This window comes from Eulemur rufifrons, chromosome 8 (genome assembly GCF_041146395.1).
Source record: "Eulemur rufifrons isolate Redbay chromosome 8, OSU_ERuf_1, whole genome shotgun sequence".
Lineage (NCBI taxonomy): Eukaryota > Metazoa > Chordata > Mammalia > Primates > Lemuridae > Eulemur > Eulemur rufifrons.
Genome location: NC_090990.1, coordinates 42,295,568 through 42,311,668, shown reverse-complemented (window position 1 = coordinate 42,311,668; position 16,101 = coordinate 42,295,568). Strand labels below are relative to the sequence as shown.

At 46.0% G+C, this 16,101-nt stretch overlaps 1 protein-coding gene across 2 annotated transcripts in view; it reads left to right on the top strand.

Annotated features, from left to right (window-relative positions):
• The first annotated feature begins 1,238 nt into the window (after positions 1-1,238).
• C8B (complement C8 beta chain) overlaps positions 1,239-16,101 on the top strand; it is a 38,569-nt gene continuing 23,706 nt past the window's right edge. Inside the window, exons 1-6 of one of the 2 annotated variants that reach the window (XM_069480061.1) lie at positions 1,239-1,446; positions 3,271-3,494; positions 7,868-8,024; positions 11,052-11,193; positions 13,121-13,262; positions 15,741-15,873. In XM_069480061.1, coding sequence (XP_069336162.1) covers positions 7,956-8,024; positions 11,052-11,193; positions 13,121-13,262; positions 15,741-15,873 — 486 coding nt within the window. In that variant the 5' untranslated portion in view covers positions 1,239-1,446; positions 3,271-3,494; positions 7,868-7,955. The remainder of the gene's footprint in view (positions 1,447-3,270; positions 3,495-7,867; positions 8,025-11,051; positions 11,194-13,120; positions 13,263-15,740; positions 15,874-16,101) is intronic. The other variant, XM_069480060.1, reaches the window with a different exon arrangement.

Below are 16,101 nucleotides of genomic sequence, written 5' to 3'. Positions count from 1 at the left end.
AGTGAGGCTCCGCAGGCTAATTTGTGGACTATCCAGAATGATAAAAGGATGGACATGGGCGTGCTCCTCCAGGCTCGAGTAAGACGAGCGTGAGTCGCCATACGCGAGTGATGCCTGCCTCAGCTGTGTCAGCCCTAGAGCAAAGACAGCGGGTCTCCCCTGACCTTGAAAGTGGGAGAGGTGACAGGTGAAGGGCAAAGGCATTTACTGAGCTCCTTTCATGTGCAACTATCACTCGTGGCTCTTCAGGGACATTCACAAATGCTAGAGATGAATGTTCAGTCTCCCTGTACCAATTGCCTACTCTACTTCACTTCCCAGAAAGGTCAGGGGAGCTGTTTCCCCCTAAATAGAATGAAATTCTACATAAGCTGTATAACAAAAACAACACATATTTGGATAATTATTCTCTTACAGTTATTTTTATAATGCCTATCTGTGCAGCATTTCACACTTGGTGTGTCATCTCACTCTCCCAACTCTGAGTGACAGGTAGGCACAGTCCTCCCAACTTCGCATATGAGGAAACAGAGACAGCCAATCAGAATACGAGCCAAATGCAAAGAGAGCACAGAGTATTTGCCAGGCAACGCTCAAAGTGTTCTGAATATTCAGATTAGTTTAATCTTCACAACAACCCTGTGAGGTAGGTACTATTATTGTCCCCGTTTTATAGATGAGGAAACTTAAGCCCAGAGAGGGTTAGTGATTTGCCTTGGGTCCCACAGCTGGTGAATCATACAGAAAGAATTTACACTCAGGTGAGAGCCCTACAGCCTCTTGCCATCTTGCTGAAAATCTCACAGCTAGAAAGAGGCAAAAATCGAATTCAAACCTTGGTCCGCCTGAATCCAAACCCTTCATTCTACTTAGAAATAGCTTGCGTGTCTGGGTGCTCAACAGGGGCCTGTTCTAAGTACTTTGCTTATATTCACTCATTTAATTCTCAACGTTTTTCAGGTGAGGAAAGTGAGCCCTACAAGTAAAGTAACTTGTCCGTGGTCCCAAAGCTGGTAAGTGGCAGAGAATGTCCTGGATCCAGGCAGTCTGCAGCTAGAGCCCACAGTCCTCACGACCTCACCCACGGCCTGTCCTCTCAGTGACTCACCCCAGAGTCTGTCGCAGATGAGTGAACACGTTACTGCAGGGCTTTCCATGCTTCTCATTGGTTTCCAGAGTCACGGGTAAGTTTTTGGTCTGTGCAAAGTCTCAGGAGTTTCCAGGCACTGGCGGCTCTCTGTTTACTTTGCTGAGCTGTTTGCTCTAGGGGGGCAGAAGCTGACAGTGGCTCTCCCTGTGTAGGCTTGTCATGGATCTAGGAGCCTTGGCAGCATCTCCTGTCACATAGAAAACGATGAAGAGATCCAGGACATGGGCTTGGAGGGCACCCGCGGAGCTGTTTCTTCTCTGCGCTGTGCTGGGTTGTCTCAGTTTGCCTGGCTCCAGGTAAGTGACGGTTACAAATGACTCCTTGATCAATAATGTGACAGGGATTATAAAGCCACATAATGCTGGCCGTCTCTTTGCCACACGTCTGTTGAATGGGGAACATCTCTTAAAGCAATTTGCACGCATCTGATAAAATAATATCAATAACTTTCTTCAGATGATTGTGGAACTGAGTGGCTAACTTCAACAAAAGTTCCCATAAGAAACTGACATGTTTAAATGTGTTTTGTCATGCCGAGAAGAATAGAATATTTGCTCTGTATTCTGAACAAAGCCACGGTGTGATTCTTTATGCAAAATAAAGTTTGCTGTGCATGGGGAGAAAAAGAGCCAATTCATATGAATGATTTTAATAAAGGAGAGCGACCCACTCTACCTGCTCCTCAGCTCCAAATCTTTGTGTTCTCAGGTTCTCTCCCTCCCACTTCTCCCTCTCTCACTCCCCCTCTCTCTATTTCCAGATGTCTCCAGCAGTTAAATGCTAGCTGATTTATTTCATCATTAATAGGGTGCAAAACAAGCTAAAGGAAAGATCTTAGTGAGAGCTCAAACTTGAGCTCCAGTGAAAGAAGAGCCAGTGACTTGAAAATTGGGGGACCCTCCTGCTGCATGAGAAGCCCCTACCATGACATCCTGAAGTGCTCGGGCCTCCCAGGCCTCCCTGTGAGTGCTCCTATGAGAACAGAGACTGTAATGTCATTCCTTTTACTTACTCCACAACTGTTATCTGGGCACAACCTCTCACTGAGTGTGAGGGGTCCCCAGTGCCCACTGGACACACCCTCTGGTCTCAGCTCTGCTGCCTACTCAGCCCCCATTAGGCATCACCCCAAGAACAGGACTGTGAGTATTCACCACCCATTGGGCACTCAATAAATAATCGCTGTTAGGATAATTAAGAATCTCGATTTAGCCAGAGAATAACTAAGCTGCCATGGCCTTCCTTATATGTACTACGTGTACACAGAAAAGCATTCGGGATCCAAGGAAGTGTGTCTGGAATGGAAGGCTTAAGGGAACCATAGCAACCCTACCAACAGCATTTTGCCTCTGTGCAAAGCCCCTCGTTGGGCTCTGAGGATACAGAGATTATTAACAAGACACAAAGAGTCCACATTCTAACATGTGAGTGTATTCCATGTGTCCCATTGCAAGAGATGGTACAGGCAAGCAGGAATCGGGGAGCAAGTGATCAGCTCTGTGGGGCATGGGTATGGAAAGGCTTCTAGGAGAGAGTGCTCGGGCCACATCTTTACAGATGAGCAGGTGTTTGCCAAATGGCCAAGGGGGTGAAGGGTGTGCCAGGCAGAGGGAGCAGCACGGGGAAAGGCATGGGAGGGTGAGAGAGCTGGCTTGTTCCCAAAGCTTCCGTGCACTTCAGTGGGCCACGAGCACAGGCCCCGGTGGGCAGCTGGAAGGGATGAGGTAGAGTAGGTGTGAGCAGGGGTCAGACCACAGGCAGAGCTGGGGGACCCTGGAGTACCAGCTAAGGAGCTTGAACCATGTCCTCTGGGCAATGGGAGCCATTGAAGTGTTGAAGCAAAGGGGCAACAGGATCTATTTATACACTGGAATGTTCACTCTGCGATAGGGAGTGCGGGTGCCAGTGGATGAGTAGCGTGCAGGCTGGGGAACCTTATTTAATCCCCCCAACAGCATCACAAGGTGGGTGTTACCTCTTATTCTCACCATGCAGAAGAACAAACTGGTCTTTAGGGAGGAAAAGTGATCCTCTCATGTTTAGTGAGCCTCTAACCCTTGCCTGAATCCAGGCTTAGTGTCTGACCCGTGATTCCCACGGGGCCGTCCTGAACATGGCAGGTATTTGGATTCCATCCATGAAGGAGAACAACAGTCTTTAGTTCTGGAACAGAAAATGCTGACACTGCCTTCACAGTACCTAAAAGAGTCTTTTGGGCTTTTTTCATTTACTACTATAATCAATTCAGATGAAATCATCATCACGTTGTCATAGACCTGTCATTTATTGCCACTCTGTGCCAGGCACTTTGAAATGTTAGCTCTAATCCCCACAGCTCTTTGAGGTGCAAGCTACTGTTTACGGTTTCACAGAGAGGGAGACTCAGCTGTGGTTGAGAGAAATCATGTAACTGTCCCAAGGCTGCTCACTCGATACACAGCAGACTCTGGATTCAAATCCAGTTTGTTCAGGTTCCAGAGTCCCTGCACGTTCTCTGCATCTTTCTGCCTCTCACTAATGCGTCGTGTATGGGACCTGCCAGCCGCCCAGGCCGTTTCTCTATCTCTGGAACACACATTTGTTGCCTTGAGATGTTGCTGTAAATTTCATGTCTACCGCAGCAAACGACAATGAGAAGAGAAATTGAAAACCTGCCACCCAGAAGCTGCCCCTTCTAGCAAAGAAAAAGGATGCTGTTTGCAAAGGGAATGCAGCTGCCTAACAAATTGTGTGTGACAAGAAAGTTGTTGTGTCAGGGCATTTCTACGGAAAGCCAAAATACATTGATGCACCCCATCTATATAAGCTGATGGCTCGCAATTTACTGCTGACCTAATCCTGCCGTACTGGATGGATCCATCTTTATTTTGATCAGAGACGTCTGTTAGGAAGAGAGTGGGAGACCTGGGCCAAATGAAATATGTCCTAATGCCAGCTACAGCATTCCCTGCACACCGAGGAAAGATACCTCCTTGCCAGCCCTTAAGTGGAGAGAGCACATGTTCAAGGACTTGTGCAAGGGTGTTTCCTGTAGCATTATTTGCAATTGCAAAACACTGAGAAAATGCAAATATCCCTCAAAAAGAAAAAGAAGGCCAGATGCAGATGTGGTGGCTCACACTTGTAATCCTATCACTCTGGGAGGCTGAGGTGGGAGGATCATTTGAGCTCAGGAGTTCGAGGCCAGCCTGAGCAAGAGCAAGACCCCATCTCTACTAAACATAGAAAAATTAGCTGGGTATCATGGTGCATGCCCGTAGTCCCAGCTGCTCAGGAGGCTGAGGCAGGAGGATGGCTTGAGCCCAGGAGTTTGAGTTTGCTGGGAGCTACGATGACACCAGACACCACTGCATTCTACCAGGGGCAACAGAGTGAAACTCTGTCTCAAAAATAAAATAAAATAAATGCAATATATGTTCTGGGGTTGAACATCCAGGTAAAAGAAATGAAATGAACTAGATCTCTTTATGAATCAGCATGTCTAGGCCTCAGAAATGCAATGTTGATTGACAAAAGCAAGTAATATGTATAGTAAGAGGAAAGCACATACAAGCAATACTCTATATAGTTTACAAATGATAAAATATTTAAAAGAGACTGGAAGAGTACACACCAAATTCATGGCAATAGATGCCTCTGAAGAGGGGGAAGGAAGTAGAACTGGGGCTCCTGTAAAATGCAGATGTCAAATCTACCGGGATTTTTTTTTTTATTAAAAAAAAAAAAAAGACTTGAAGCAAGTGTCCAAAATGTTAACAATTTCCAGTCTGGGTGGGAGTATATGGGTGTTTATTATTTTATTTTTTGTACTTCTCTAGGCATATTTAACTTTTCAGCTTTAAAAGCATACAAAGGGTTTTGAATGATGGCAGTTAAGTCAGCTGGTCAAAATGCCTATTGGATTTGTTTCCACAGCAATTCATAGGCATGAAAGGCCCTGATGGGACCTGGCCTTTGGGGGGTTCCCAGTTACTCCTAGGAGTTCAAGATGCTATTTAATGCTAGCCTTTCTTTCAGATTTGCATTTTGTAGTGCTAATAAACCACACACATCTCATCCCATGCAATTTACAAACATACTATTTATTCAGCTGATTACTTCATTATATTGCCACCTCCATAATGAAAATCGGGTATAAAAATGAGAGATCTGGTGGTTATAACTACTTTTTACCAAGTTCCTTTTATAAGTGATCATCTTGGCCATTAACAAGCTTTCAGATCTCAGAGAGGAAAATAATTGTGACTCTTAATAGCTCGTATGTACATTACTTATCCACTCGGTCTCAACTGTGGCCCCGGAGTGGGCTTGAGAGTTGCTGAAAACACAATACAACTGTTTTGCAGTTGAAATAGGAAGAGGGTACCCTGCAGAGCTGTCAAATACATACTTAGGAGAAGCCAAATCACAGACAATATTGTTTTGTCAAACCTGGGCAAATTAGTAGATAAGAACACATTCTGAAGCCCCCCGCTAGCGTGCAGCCTCCTGCCTCAAGTAACCATTTTTAAAGTATCCACCTGTGGTTTCCAGTAGAGTCTCTGACCTTTCATTAAAGATCCAGCTTTACTAGGCAATTGATTTTTGCAGGTCTCTGGGGTGGTCACGGACACGGATTTCACCATAGTTAATATTATCCTCTTTTTAGGACTTTTGCCAAGTGAGAACGTATCGTTAATGACCTTGTCTGGAGTGACATCCTATGTATTGAAGACAGTGAAAACTGTGTGATGCTCTTCTCCCTAATGACTCAATCTTGGGTACAGGGATGGAAGAGGCCTCACATAGAGACTGGAGGGGGTTTCTGGAGCCAATGCTGGCCTGGTTCCCTACCCTGCACATGGGGCAGTGGACAAAGCACACGCTCTAGAGTCAAACAGACCTTGCCTCACATCCCAAAATACCAGCTGCGTGATGGTGGACGTGTCACTGTCCTTCTGGGCCACTTGCCTCATCTGTCCGGGAGGCAGTGCTCCATAGCTGCCTTCTAGCATTGCTGGGAGGATGGAACGAGACAACATGGATAAACACCTAGCACAGCCTTGACATGTCCGACATGGGTGCTCAGCAAACCTCTTCATTTTCTCATCTTGACTTCTTTTTTGCCTTGGAAAAGAACACAAATGACAAAGAATCTTACAGTGTAATACATTCTTCCAGATAGAAGAAAAAGCAAGAATCATGATATACTCATCCTTTTACTGAGGGGGAAAGTGGAGGCCCAGGCAGATGGAAGAGCATGCTCATTCACTCACACATGTCCCACTGTGCACCAGGAACCGAACAAAACGCACTGCCTTATCTTCTGGACGTATTTCAGGTCTCATGTGGCTTGACTGCTTTGCAGATGTGACACCATCTGCTGTGTGCCCCTCCACCAGCCCCAGCCCTCACCCCCGCGTACCTCTATAGACTCTCTGCACCCTGGACTGGCCGGGCACCTGTCTCTCCTGTTCTGCTAGTGGTGACGATGGTCCCCAATGGCTGGTCCTTGGCTTGCTTCTCTTCTTAAGACCCGTCTCATCCTCTTCCATAGCTTTTCATGGTCAGATCTTTATCTCCAGCACAACTCCTTCTTTCTGCCCTCCAAACCCATGTAGGAACTATTAATATTTACTGAATGAGTCTACATAGGTGTGCCAGGGGCACCTGGAACTCAGCATGCACCAAGGGAAACTTACATCTTCCTCAACAGGACTTCTCCTTTCCTCCTGCGTTTCCCACCACATATGCACTCAAACTGGAAACAAATATTAACCTAAACTCCTTCTTCTTTCTAACACCCCCCCATTGCCACCCCATTACCAATCACTTTCAATCCATTCCACCTGAGAAACATCTCATATGCCTGTCTTCCCCATCCTGTCTCCTCAGCCACTGCAGTGGTTCAGACTCACGCCACTCATTGGCACTGCTGTGCCAGCCTCCTCCCTGCTGCCAGGCTGTCCTGACTCCTACCCGGCCTGCGCACATTCACGCATTCTGAAGCACAGCTCTGGCCATGGGGCAACGCATGCTGAAAAACTTGGCCTACTGGGTAAAGTCCTATAGAGCTAAAACATGAGATGTTTTCTCTTTTCCTACTCTAAGACAAACGGTGACTTCCAGAAGGCAGAACCTGTGTCATATTTCTCTGTATCCCCTGTAGCACAATACCCTGAATACAGTTTATTCTCAGCAAATGTTTCATAGACTCTTAACATCAAAAGATCTCTTAAAGACAATCTAGCCCAAACCTCTCATTTTCCAGAAGCTAAAGCAGAGGCCCAGAGATGGGGAGCAAATTGCTTAAGATCATACATCTAGCTGTGGTTGTATTCCCTGAATATCTATAGCACTTTAGAGTTTATAAAGTGTTTTTTCATATACTGTCATTTTTAATCCTAGGAATAGTTTACGAGGTAGGTATAATTATCCCCATTATATAGATGAGAAAAGTGAAGCTCATACAGTTAAAAAAATAAGCACAATATCCAGCTGCTAACGGACTGTCTTCTCATCCAAGTTCAATACTCTTTTGACCATAGCTAGCCATAATGTCAGGCACTCACTGGGTGTTCAATAAATATTTGTTAAATGAATTAACCTGTGCTGGAATGATAAGCTAATAGCCTTGTGCAAGTGAGCAAATACACATTTGATGAATGAATGGATAGGTGGTTGTATACTTAATTCCCTGCTGCTACTTGACTCTCTTTTCTCATGCTGACTTTTTAGAGGTGAAAGGCTGCATTCCTTTGAGTCAAGTGTAGTCAACAAGAGCTTTGCTAAGAGCAGACAGACACGGAGTGTGGATGTGACCCCTATGCCTATTGATTGCGAGCTGTCCAGCTGGTCCTCCTGGACTGCGTGTGATCCCTGTCAGAAGAAAAGGGTAAGTGCCCAAGCCTGGGAAGCTCTAAGCTTCCAGGAGCCCTGACCTCAGCAAGATTTGTTGAGGCATTGCCTACAGGGTCTGGATCATAGTAGGCCCTCAATTAAATGTTGGCTGATTTAATTAAAGAATCCTTTTTCTCTGTGCTTCCAAGTAGCAATCGGATCCTTCCTTTGTGCCTGCAGTGTTTTCCAAGCACATCCATCCTTGCTTCCTCCAGCAGCTTCCTAATTGGGCTCCCTGCCTTAAACCTGTTCTTTCAATCCATCTTTCATGGTGCACCCGGGGGAAGCTATCACATTACAAGTCTGAGCTGTCCTTCTCCAGACTGAAACCATTCAAAGTCTTACCCCTGGCCCTTAGGATCAAGTCCAGACTCATGGCATTCAAGGGTCCCCGGGACCTAGCCTGGCCTGCATCTCCTTAGACGATCCCCAGCCCAGCACACGGAACCCTTGCACTTCTCTGACCACGTCACTCTCTCCGGGCTTTTTTTCATACCGCTTTTTCAGGCCTTTCCCGCTTCTTTCACTGGCTAACACCTACTTATAATTTGGAACTCTGCCCACTCTCCTGACTTCTCCTCAGCTCCACTTCCATTTATAAGGCAAGCTTTTAGGAGCTTCGATAGCCCCGTATCATTTCTGTATCCTAGCATTTACCACACTGTGCTGCTTCACTTAGCAGTGAACTTGTGAAGGCTTATTCAATTCTGTTTCTCCAGTGTGTAGGCCAGTTTCTGTCACATAGTAGGTACTTTGTAAATATTTGGTGCTTGGTCTCATTTGATTTTCTAAAGTCTCTGTAAGGAAGGGAGGATTGTTGTTATACTTTCTGTTAGACTGAGAGGTAAACAGAGTATCAGAGCCAGTAAGTGACTTCTTGGATTCGCCCAGCAGCAACTGCAGGCCTTGAACTCAGGCCACTGACTGCTTCCTTGTCTAGTGTTCTACTAATGAACACACACAATCTCTGCAGAATTTGTCCTTCAGCCTCCCTTGCCATAGGAGGGCTGACCCAGGATCCTAGCCCTGAGAACAGCAGATGTGTCAGAGACAAGATAATGGTTGCTATTTCCCCAGATCCTTGGGAAACCAAACCAGTCATGGGCTGAGACTCTGAAGAGGCTGTGGAAGTAGGCCCAGGACAATTATGCAGTTAATTGGATCAATGGAGACAGCCAAGCAGGATCATTCAGTTCCCAAAGTAGGTTTTATTGCTGAAGTTATCAGCATTGATCCAATTATTTGGATAATTGCTTCATCTGCGCCATAAACCAGGCAGACTCAGCGTGAGTCAGCAGCCGGCCAGAGCACCTTACCCTGAGTGTGCTGCAGAGGCTTCCCCAGCTGGCATCGCCCCTGTCTGCAGGGCTACCAGTGGGGGATCAGCCAAACTTCTCAGCTCAAACTGGGAGATGCATTTCCTCCATCATTTCCACACTCCTCGAGCCCACCCTGCCTTTGGAGCCTGGGGGCAGTCTTCACTGCAGGCCTGGCCCCTGTCCTCACAGGCTCTGCCTTCCAAAAAGAATGACCCTCTGCAAGTGCAAAGGAGCGTGGGCAAAGGGTTATCTGTATTTCTTTTTTGGATTTCCAAAGCCACGAGTACAGATGCCATACGAGTAATAACTCTGCTTGTTAATATTTCACTCTGCAAAGCGGCTGCTATCCAGGTTTTCCCTTCTTTTGTGCACCAAAATCTTCATTGCAACTAACATTTGGAAACCACCCAGATCTGATCAATTCCTTCCTCTGAAGCAGTTTGTCATTTCCCCAGGACGAAATACTAAATCCCCCTTCCTGTGGGGCTGTGTGTTATCTGCTCCCAGCTGGGTCTTCCTCCCACTCTGATCACTCTCCCTCTTCCACTCTTCTCTCCAGCCGTGATGAATGCCTCTTTGTTTTCTGGAATATGCCACATCCTCTCTAGATCTCTCAGCTTTGGCTCAATAATTTCCCCTACCTAGGTCGCTCTTCTCTGCTGTCCTCATGCTGGTCCTCCACGTCTGCCTGACATTCCTACTGTGCCTTCAAGTTTCAGCCTAGTGGTCACTTCTTCCAGATGTCTTCCACTGTCTCCTAAGTTTGCATGGGGGATTCTCCCAGGAGCACACGGAGCACTGTGCTTTTACCCGGCCATGGCAGCCGTTGCATGTGTTGTCACTGCCTGGGGCCCACCACCACCGTCTGTGACCTCCTTGAGAGCAGGCGGGATGACATGATTATGAGTAAAAACAAACAATAAGCAGAGGAAAATAACACCTACCTTTTTCAACACTGAGTGACCAAATCAATAATTTTGGAATAAATGAACAAGAAGGTAGAGATACAACAATACTGACTGCTAATAATCATTAATAATAAAAAAGAAAAATAAATAGAAAAAATTGAGTGCCTACCATGTACCAGACAACGTGAGCTTATATAATCTAAACTTCATAGCTATACATTTAGATAATTCATTATACCCATTTTACAGATGAGTAAATTGAGTAAATAAGTAAATTACTTAACGAAGGTTAAGTAATTTGCCCAATATCACATGACTACAAAGTAGTAAAGCCAGTTGTGGCTCCAAAGTTCATTCTTTTTCAATTATAATGTGCTGATGCCTTAAGGAATAAATGAGAAGACTTGAATTATCTCATTGGAGTAATTAAGCTGAGAGACTGTTTATTGTTTTTGTTATTGAATGAGCCACCTGAGTCCATTTACTAATTTTGATTCCAAAGCTTGACTTTTCTACATTCAGCAAGTCTTGACTGATCACTGCAGATGCAGAGATCAAAGGCAAGGTCCCTGCCCTCAGAGAGCTCACAGTGCAATTGGAGAAACGGTCGGGCAAACAGCCAGTCGCAACAAAGACCCTTAAGTGCAGATAATGGGGGAAGTGCAAGGGGCTGGGGAGCAGCAATCAGACACTTCAGCCTGAGTCCTGGCTCAAGACCCATTTGCACAGAGCATCCCTCAGCTCGCCGGGCCCCCAAGGCTCTGCCCTTGTTCACCTTGCTCCTTTCTGCTACAGTACAGACATGCCTACTTGCTCCGGCCCGCTCAGTTCCATGGGGACCTGTGCAACTCCCCTGACAAGGAAGTGGAAGACTGTGTTACCACCAGGCCATGCAGAAGTCAAGTGCGATGTGAAGGCTTCGTGTGTCCACAGACAGGTATAAATCGACGTAGGAGTGGAAGGGGACAGGCCGGGAAGCTTCCTTGTCCCCAAATCTCTGACCTCCTTTTTCATGTATTATTTCATAAAAATAACCCTATCACGTAGGTGTTGTTATTATCCCCATTTTACAATTGAAGAAATTGAGACTTGGTTACTTGCCCAAGAACATACAGCAGGTAAGTGAAAGAGCTTCAGTTAGAAATTTGGGAATCCAAATTACATTCATTGACATTAAGGACATCAAAAGTATATGTGCCAGAATCAGAAGTCTTGGATCAGGTCTTATTTAGACTTTGTGACTAGGAGAAGTCGCTTAACCTGTCTGCATTTTTGTCCCTTCAACAGAAAATCAGGGGTGATGTCAACACCTTACAAGTCTGTTATAAGCATCAAGTGACATCATGGATATGCAAGCTCTTTGTAGACTGTTAGCTCTGCTAGCTCTCCGAGTGGCCTGGGACTGAGTACAATGTGGCAAAACCTAAAACAGTTAACCAGAATGGTTAGCATCATTTATCTCTGAGAACTCTTTGGAAAGATAGGCCCTGTCATTTGCATTTCTGCATCACCACATCCATTAAGGCATAATATAGTCAATAAAGGTTATTGATTATAAGAAAGAAGGAAAGAAAAGTAGAAGGAAAGATGGAGGGTAGACAGAAGGAAGGAAGGAAGGAATACAAAAATGAAAAACCACTTGCTGTAAAACTAAATAAATATTCATTTTTCAACTCATGCATTTGGAAAACCTAAGCAAAGATATGCCTCTCTATTGCTCCAAGTCTCTGGCAAAAATAAGGGTATTTTGACCCAAATTATTTAGATGGAAGTTGTAACTCTCTACCTTTACTGTACCCATGTGGCCTGGGCACTGGGATCTTTCAAGAAATATCTTAGAGATTCTTAGAGCAATTTCTAGGGCTTATTGCAAATGCAAAATTCCATCCAATAAATCTGAGAGACTTTTACAGTGTATCCATGGACTCGTTATGGCCAGTGTTTTGTGAGTCTGGCCAAAGCCATACTGTTACTGGGGCAGGCTTTAGTTTAAATGCCTTGTAAGAAACATTTGAAGACCAGATTGTTATTCTTCTGCTATTAACACTACAAGAACATTGGTTAAAAGTGATCAGATACATCTAAGGAAACAGAATCACCTGTCTTATGGGCTGTATCTCCTAGCAATATGCAAGTAAAAAAGGAAGTCAAGTCAGTGGGAAAAAAGTTAATAGGAAGCAAAAGTGATACAGATAATTTTTTCACAGTCCAAATGGTTGTTGAAGACAGTATGTGTTTGTGGGAAGAATTTTTGATTAGATAGTTAAAGTTTCCAATCCCAATGCAGATATTTACTAGCAATGTGCACTTGGCCCTCAAAACACTGACAACATTAGTGATAACACCAACATAGCACTTCCTGTGAGTCGGTATTATTTTACTTATTTAAATTCTCCACTACCCCATGGGATAGGTATGATGACTTTCCTATTTTACAGATGAGTACATTGAGGCAGGGAGGTCAGGTAACACATGAAAGGTGGCACCGCTAATGACTGCTTGCAGGACCTACCAAACCCACCTGCTCTCTCCAGCTCCAGAGAGAGTCCACACTGCCCTCCTGTCTGGCCACATGGCCTCTGCCTCTCAGGCACTTTGCCTATTCCCGCCCTCACAGAATGACTCTAAATAATCCCCTCTAAGTGCTTTCAGGAATACAACACTGGCCTTTTTTTGGTGGTGGTAGGGATAATAGGGAAATATACTGCTAGTGCCATAACCAATCTGCCCTGACACGTGATGACTAATTAAAACAGAGCATTGAAGGCCCAGCAAAACATCTGGCACCTAGTAGGTGCCTATACTATGTTAGCTCCTCTCCTGACAGCCATGTGGCTATGGCTAACATCCTCTCTCCATCCCAGGGAGATGCATAAACCGCAGACTTCTCTGCAATGGGGACAATGACTGCGGAGACCAGTCAGACGAGGCGAACTGCAGAAGGATTTATAAAAAGTGTCAGCATGAAATGGACCAATACTGGGCAATTGGCAGTCTGGCCAGTGGGTAAGTTATTGTCTTTCTGTCGTGTAGACAAGAAGGCACAGAATTAAATGGGATTCTGGAGACCAGAGAGGGAGAAAGCAGATGTAAACAGAGTTCCGCTCTTTCCTTTCTAAAGAAAGACTAGTGTAAAGGGACGCTTCGGGCTGCTCTCTGAGGACAGTTCCAAGTTGCTCCAGGAGCATGTCCCCTGGACAGACCCGCAGCAGAAGGGCTAGTTCAGGGACACTGAGCCAGACCTGTGTGTGGACACCACATGGGCTGCTACGCGAGGGCTGGGATGAACCTTTGTTTTCAAACCTGCAATGTGACTGTGTTAGGTGCTTCCTAAGTGTTTTCTGCTGAATTCTATTGGCAACGTGAAAGGTAGGTTTTATTAACGTCTGTATCCCTAGGTCCCACCCTTGGGCCTGGCTGAGAGGAGAGGCTTCTAACAGTTAGTGAAGGAATGGATTTCGGGATACGAACGCAATGAATCTGTGCTTCAAGCTTCTGGGGACCTCTGCGTTGGTCCAATCCTCTGGCGAGCTCAGAGGAGCAAGGACGGGGGAGGCACCCTGGCCTGGCATTTGCCTACTTTCTTGCCACATTTTGCAGCTTCTCAGCCCGCAGGTGGAAGAGCGAGACCCTCCCCTCACGTGTAGCAGGAGTCAGAGTATGCCTTGCAGCGTGGGCAGGGGAAGGGCGACCCTGACTGGACTCACCTTCCTAAGCAGACATCACATCTCAGTCCTTAACGGCTCTCAGAAGAGAGAGACTCTTCACATGTGGGTGGGGCTTCTCTCAGGACCACCTCATTAGCTAGTTAGAATCCTCTCCTCCAGGGTAAGGAAACTGAGACCCAGAAAGTTGAGTTCCAGGTGTCACACAGCTGGAAGGCGGTAGGGCAGAGATTCACAGCCAGCAGCACACCCCGTAGGAGGGACAGAAGGAACAGTTCACTGGCCCCAGGACCTCCGGGAGGCACTTATCTATGTAGTGCTGGAGTTTTGTCATCTGTAGAAGGAAGTTAATAAAGCCCTTCTTTGGAAGTTCCGTGAGGATCGAATAAGCTAATGTGACTGTGATTAACTTAGAGACAGCTTGTGTGGGGGGAAGAATACAGACTCTGTCCTCGAACCAAACCACCGGAGTTCAACTCCCAGCCCCACCAACTGCTGCGGGCAGGGCGACCTTGGCTAGTCAATTACCCTCACTTTCCTCATCTGTAAAATGGGGAAAATAATAATACCTACCTCATAAAGATTGGATTCAATGAGCCAACACGTGTACATTGATGAAGGTGGTGCTTTTGCAAAGTAAGCACGATATTGCATTTGTTAAATAAAATAAATAACCACATTGTATTTGTTAAATAAGATAAATAAGTATACATTATCATGATGCATGGACATCTGTCATGGGAAAGAGACCTCCAACAATTCTGGTGAGGAAGAGAACCAAGGCCAGTGGGTGGAAGCTGACGGGAGACAGAGCTCCTTTCGATAGAAAAGGGCTTCCTGTGGGCGGAGATGGGGAAGGAAGGCTCCCCTGGGAGGCAATGAGAATGGTGTCTAAGTGGAGGATGGTCTGTTTCCCTTTTAAAACGGAGATCATAACACGGTTGCCCAGGGATGCAGGACACTAAATGAGATGCTGCATGGAGCCACCCACTGCTGTGTCTGTCACCAGTTAAACCTCAGTAAATAGTAGTTATTCTGAACGTCCATGATGATAGGGGTCTTACAGAAATTAAGAAAACTGCCACCCTCAAAGAGCTCACAGTCTAGTGGGGGTGACAGACACACAAAAAGCAAACCTTGACCACAGACCACACAGTGTTTTAAGTACTTAATAAATATTGACATACGTGATCCTCACGACATCCCCATGTGGTAGTATTTTCATTGTCTCCATTTTGCATAGGGTGAGACTGAGGCACAGAGAGGTTAACTGGTTTGCCCAAGGTCACCTGGCTAGTAAGAGGCAGAACAAGGATTTGATCTCACTTGTCTGGCTCCAGAGTGCATCTAGTCTATAAGCCCACTCTTGTAAGGAAACTGTGGTGGTGCAGAATGATAAATTCATGATGTAGCAAGTCCAGGGTGTTGTTAGTGCCTCTTGTCCAGCTAGGGTGAGGTGCTCAGGCACGACAGGCTTTGGTCACACCTTCTTGCAGTAGGTGACAATAGAGCTCAATCTTGACAGACAAGTAGAAGATAAAACAGTGAATGACTGGAAGGGCATTCTGGGCCCAGGGAACAGCACTTACTGTGGAAGGAACAGAGCAACAACCAGCCTCTCCACATGGCTGGGGACCAGGGCATGCTGTCATGGTCAGGAGTGGCCAGTCATGAAGGCAGAAAAGCTGGTTTGGACCAGATAGTGAAGGCCTTGAATGCCGTGCCAAGGAATTTTTGGTTTCATTGAGTAGGGTTGGCCAGGCAAGGTCACACAACCCCAAACTCTAACCTCTTCACCATCTCTGTGACTTCCTTACAGGATAAATTTGTTCACCAACAGTTTGGAGGGCCCGGTTCTGGATCACAGGTATTACGCTGGTGGATGCTCCCCGCATTACATCCTGAACACGAGGTTTAGGAAGCCATACAATGTGGAAAGCTACACGCCACAGGTAAGTGACAGCCAGGCAGCAGTGGAAGGAGCACTAAAGGAGGACCCAGCTGCCAGGGACCCAAGGCCCGAGGACACACTGTTAGCTGTGCGACCTTGGCTGCATCCCTGTGTCTCTGAGCTTCAGTTTCTTCATATGTAAAACGGGCTGTTCCTTCCTCTAGTGGTGTGGATGCCGTGGTGTGTGCAGTCATGGTAGGGGTGTGGTAGTAGCAGTAATAATAGCAGC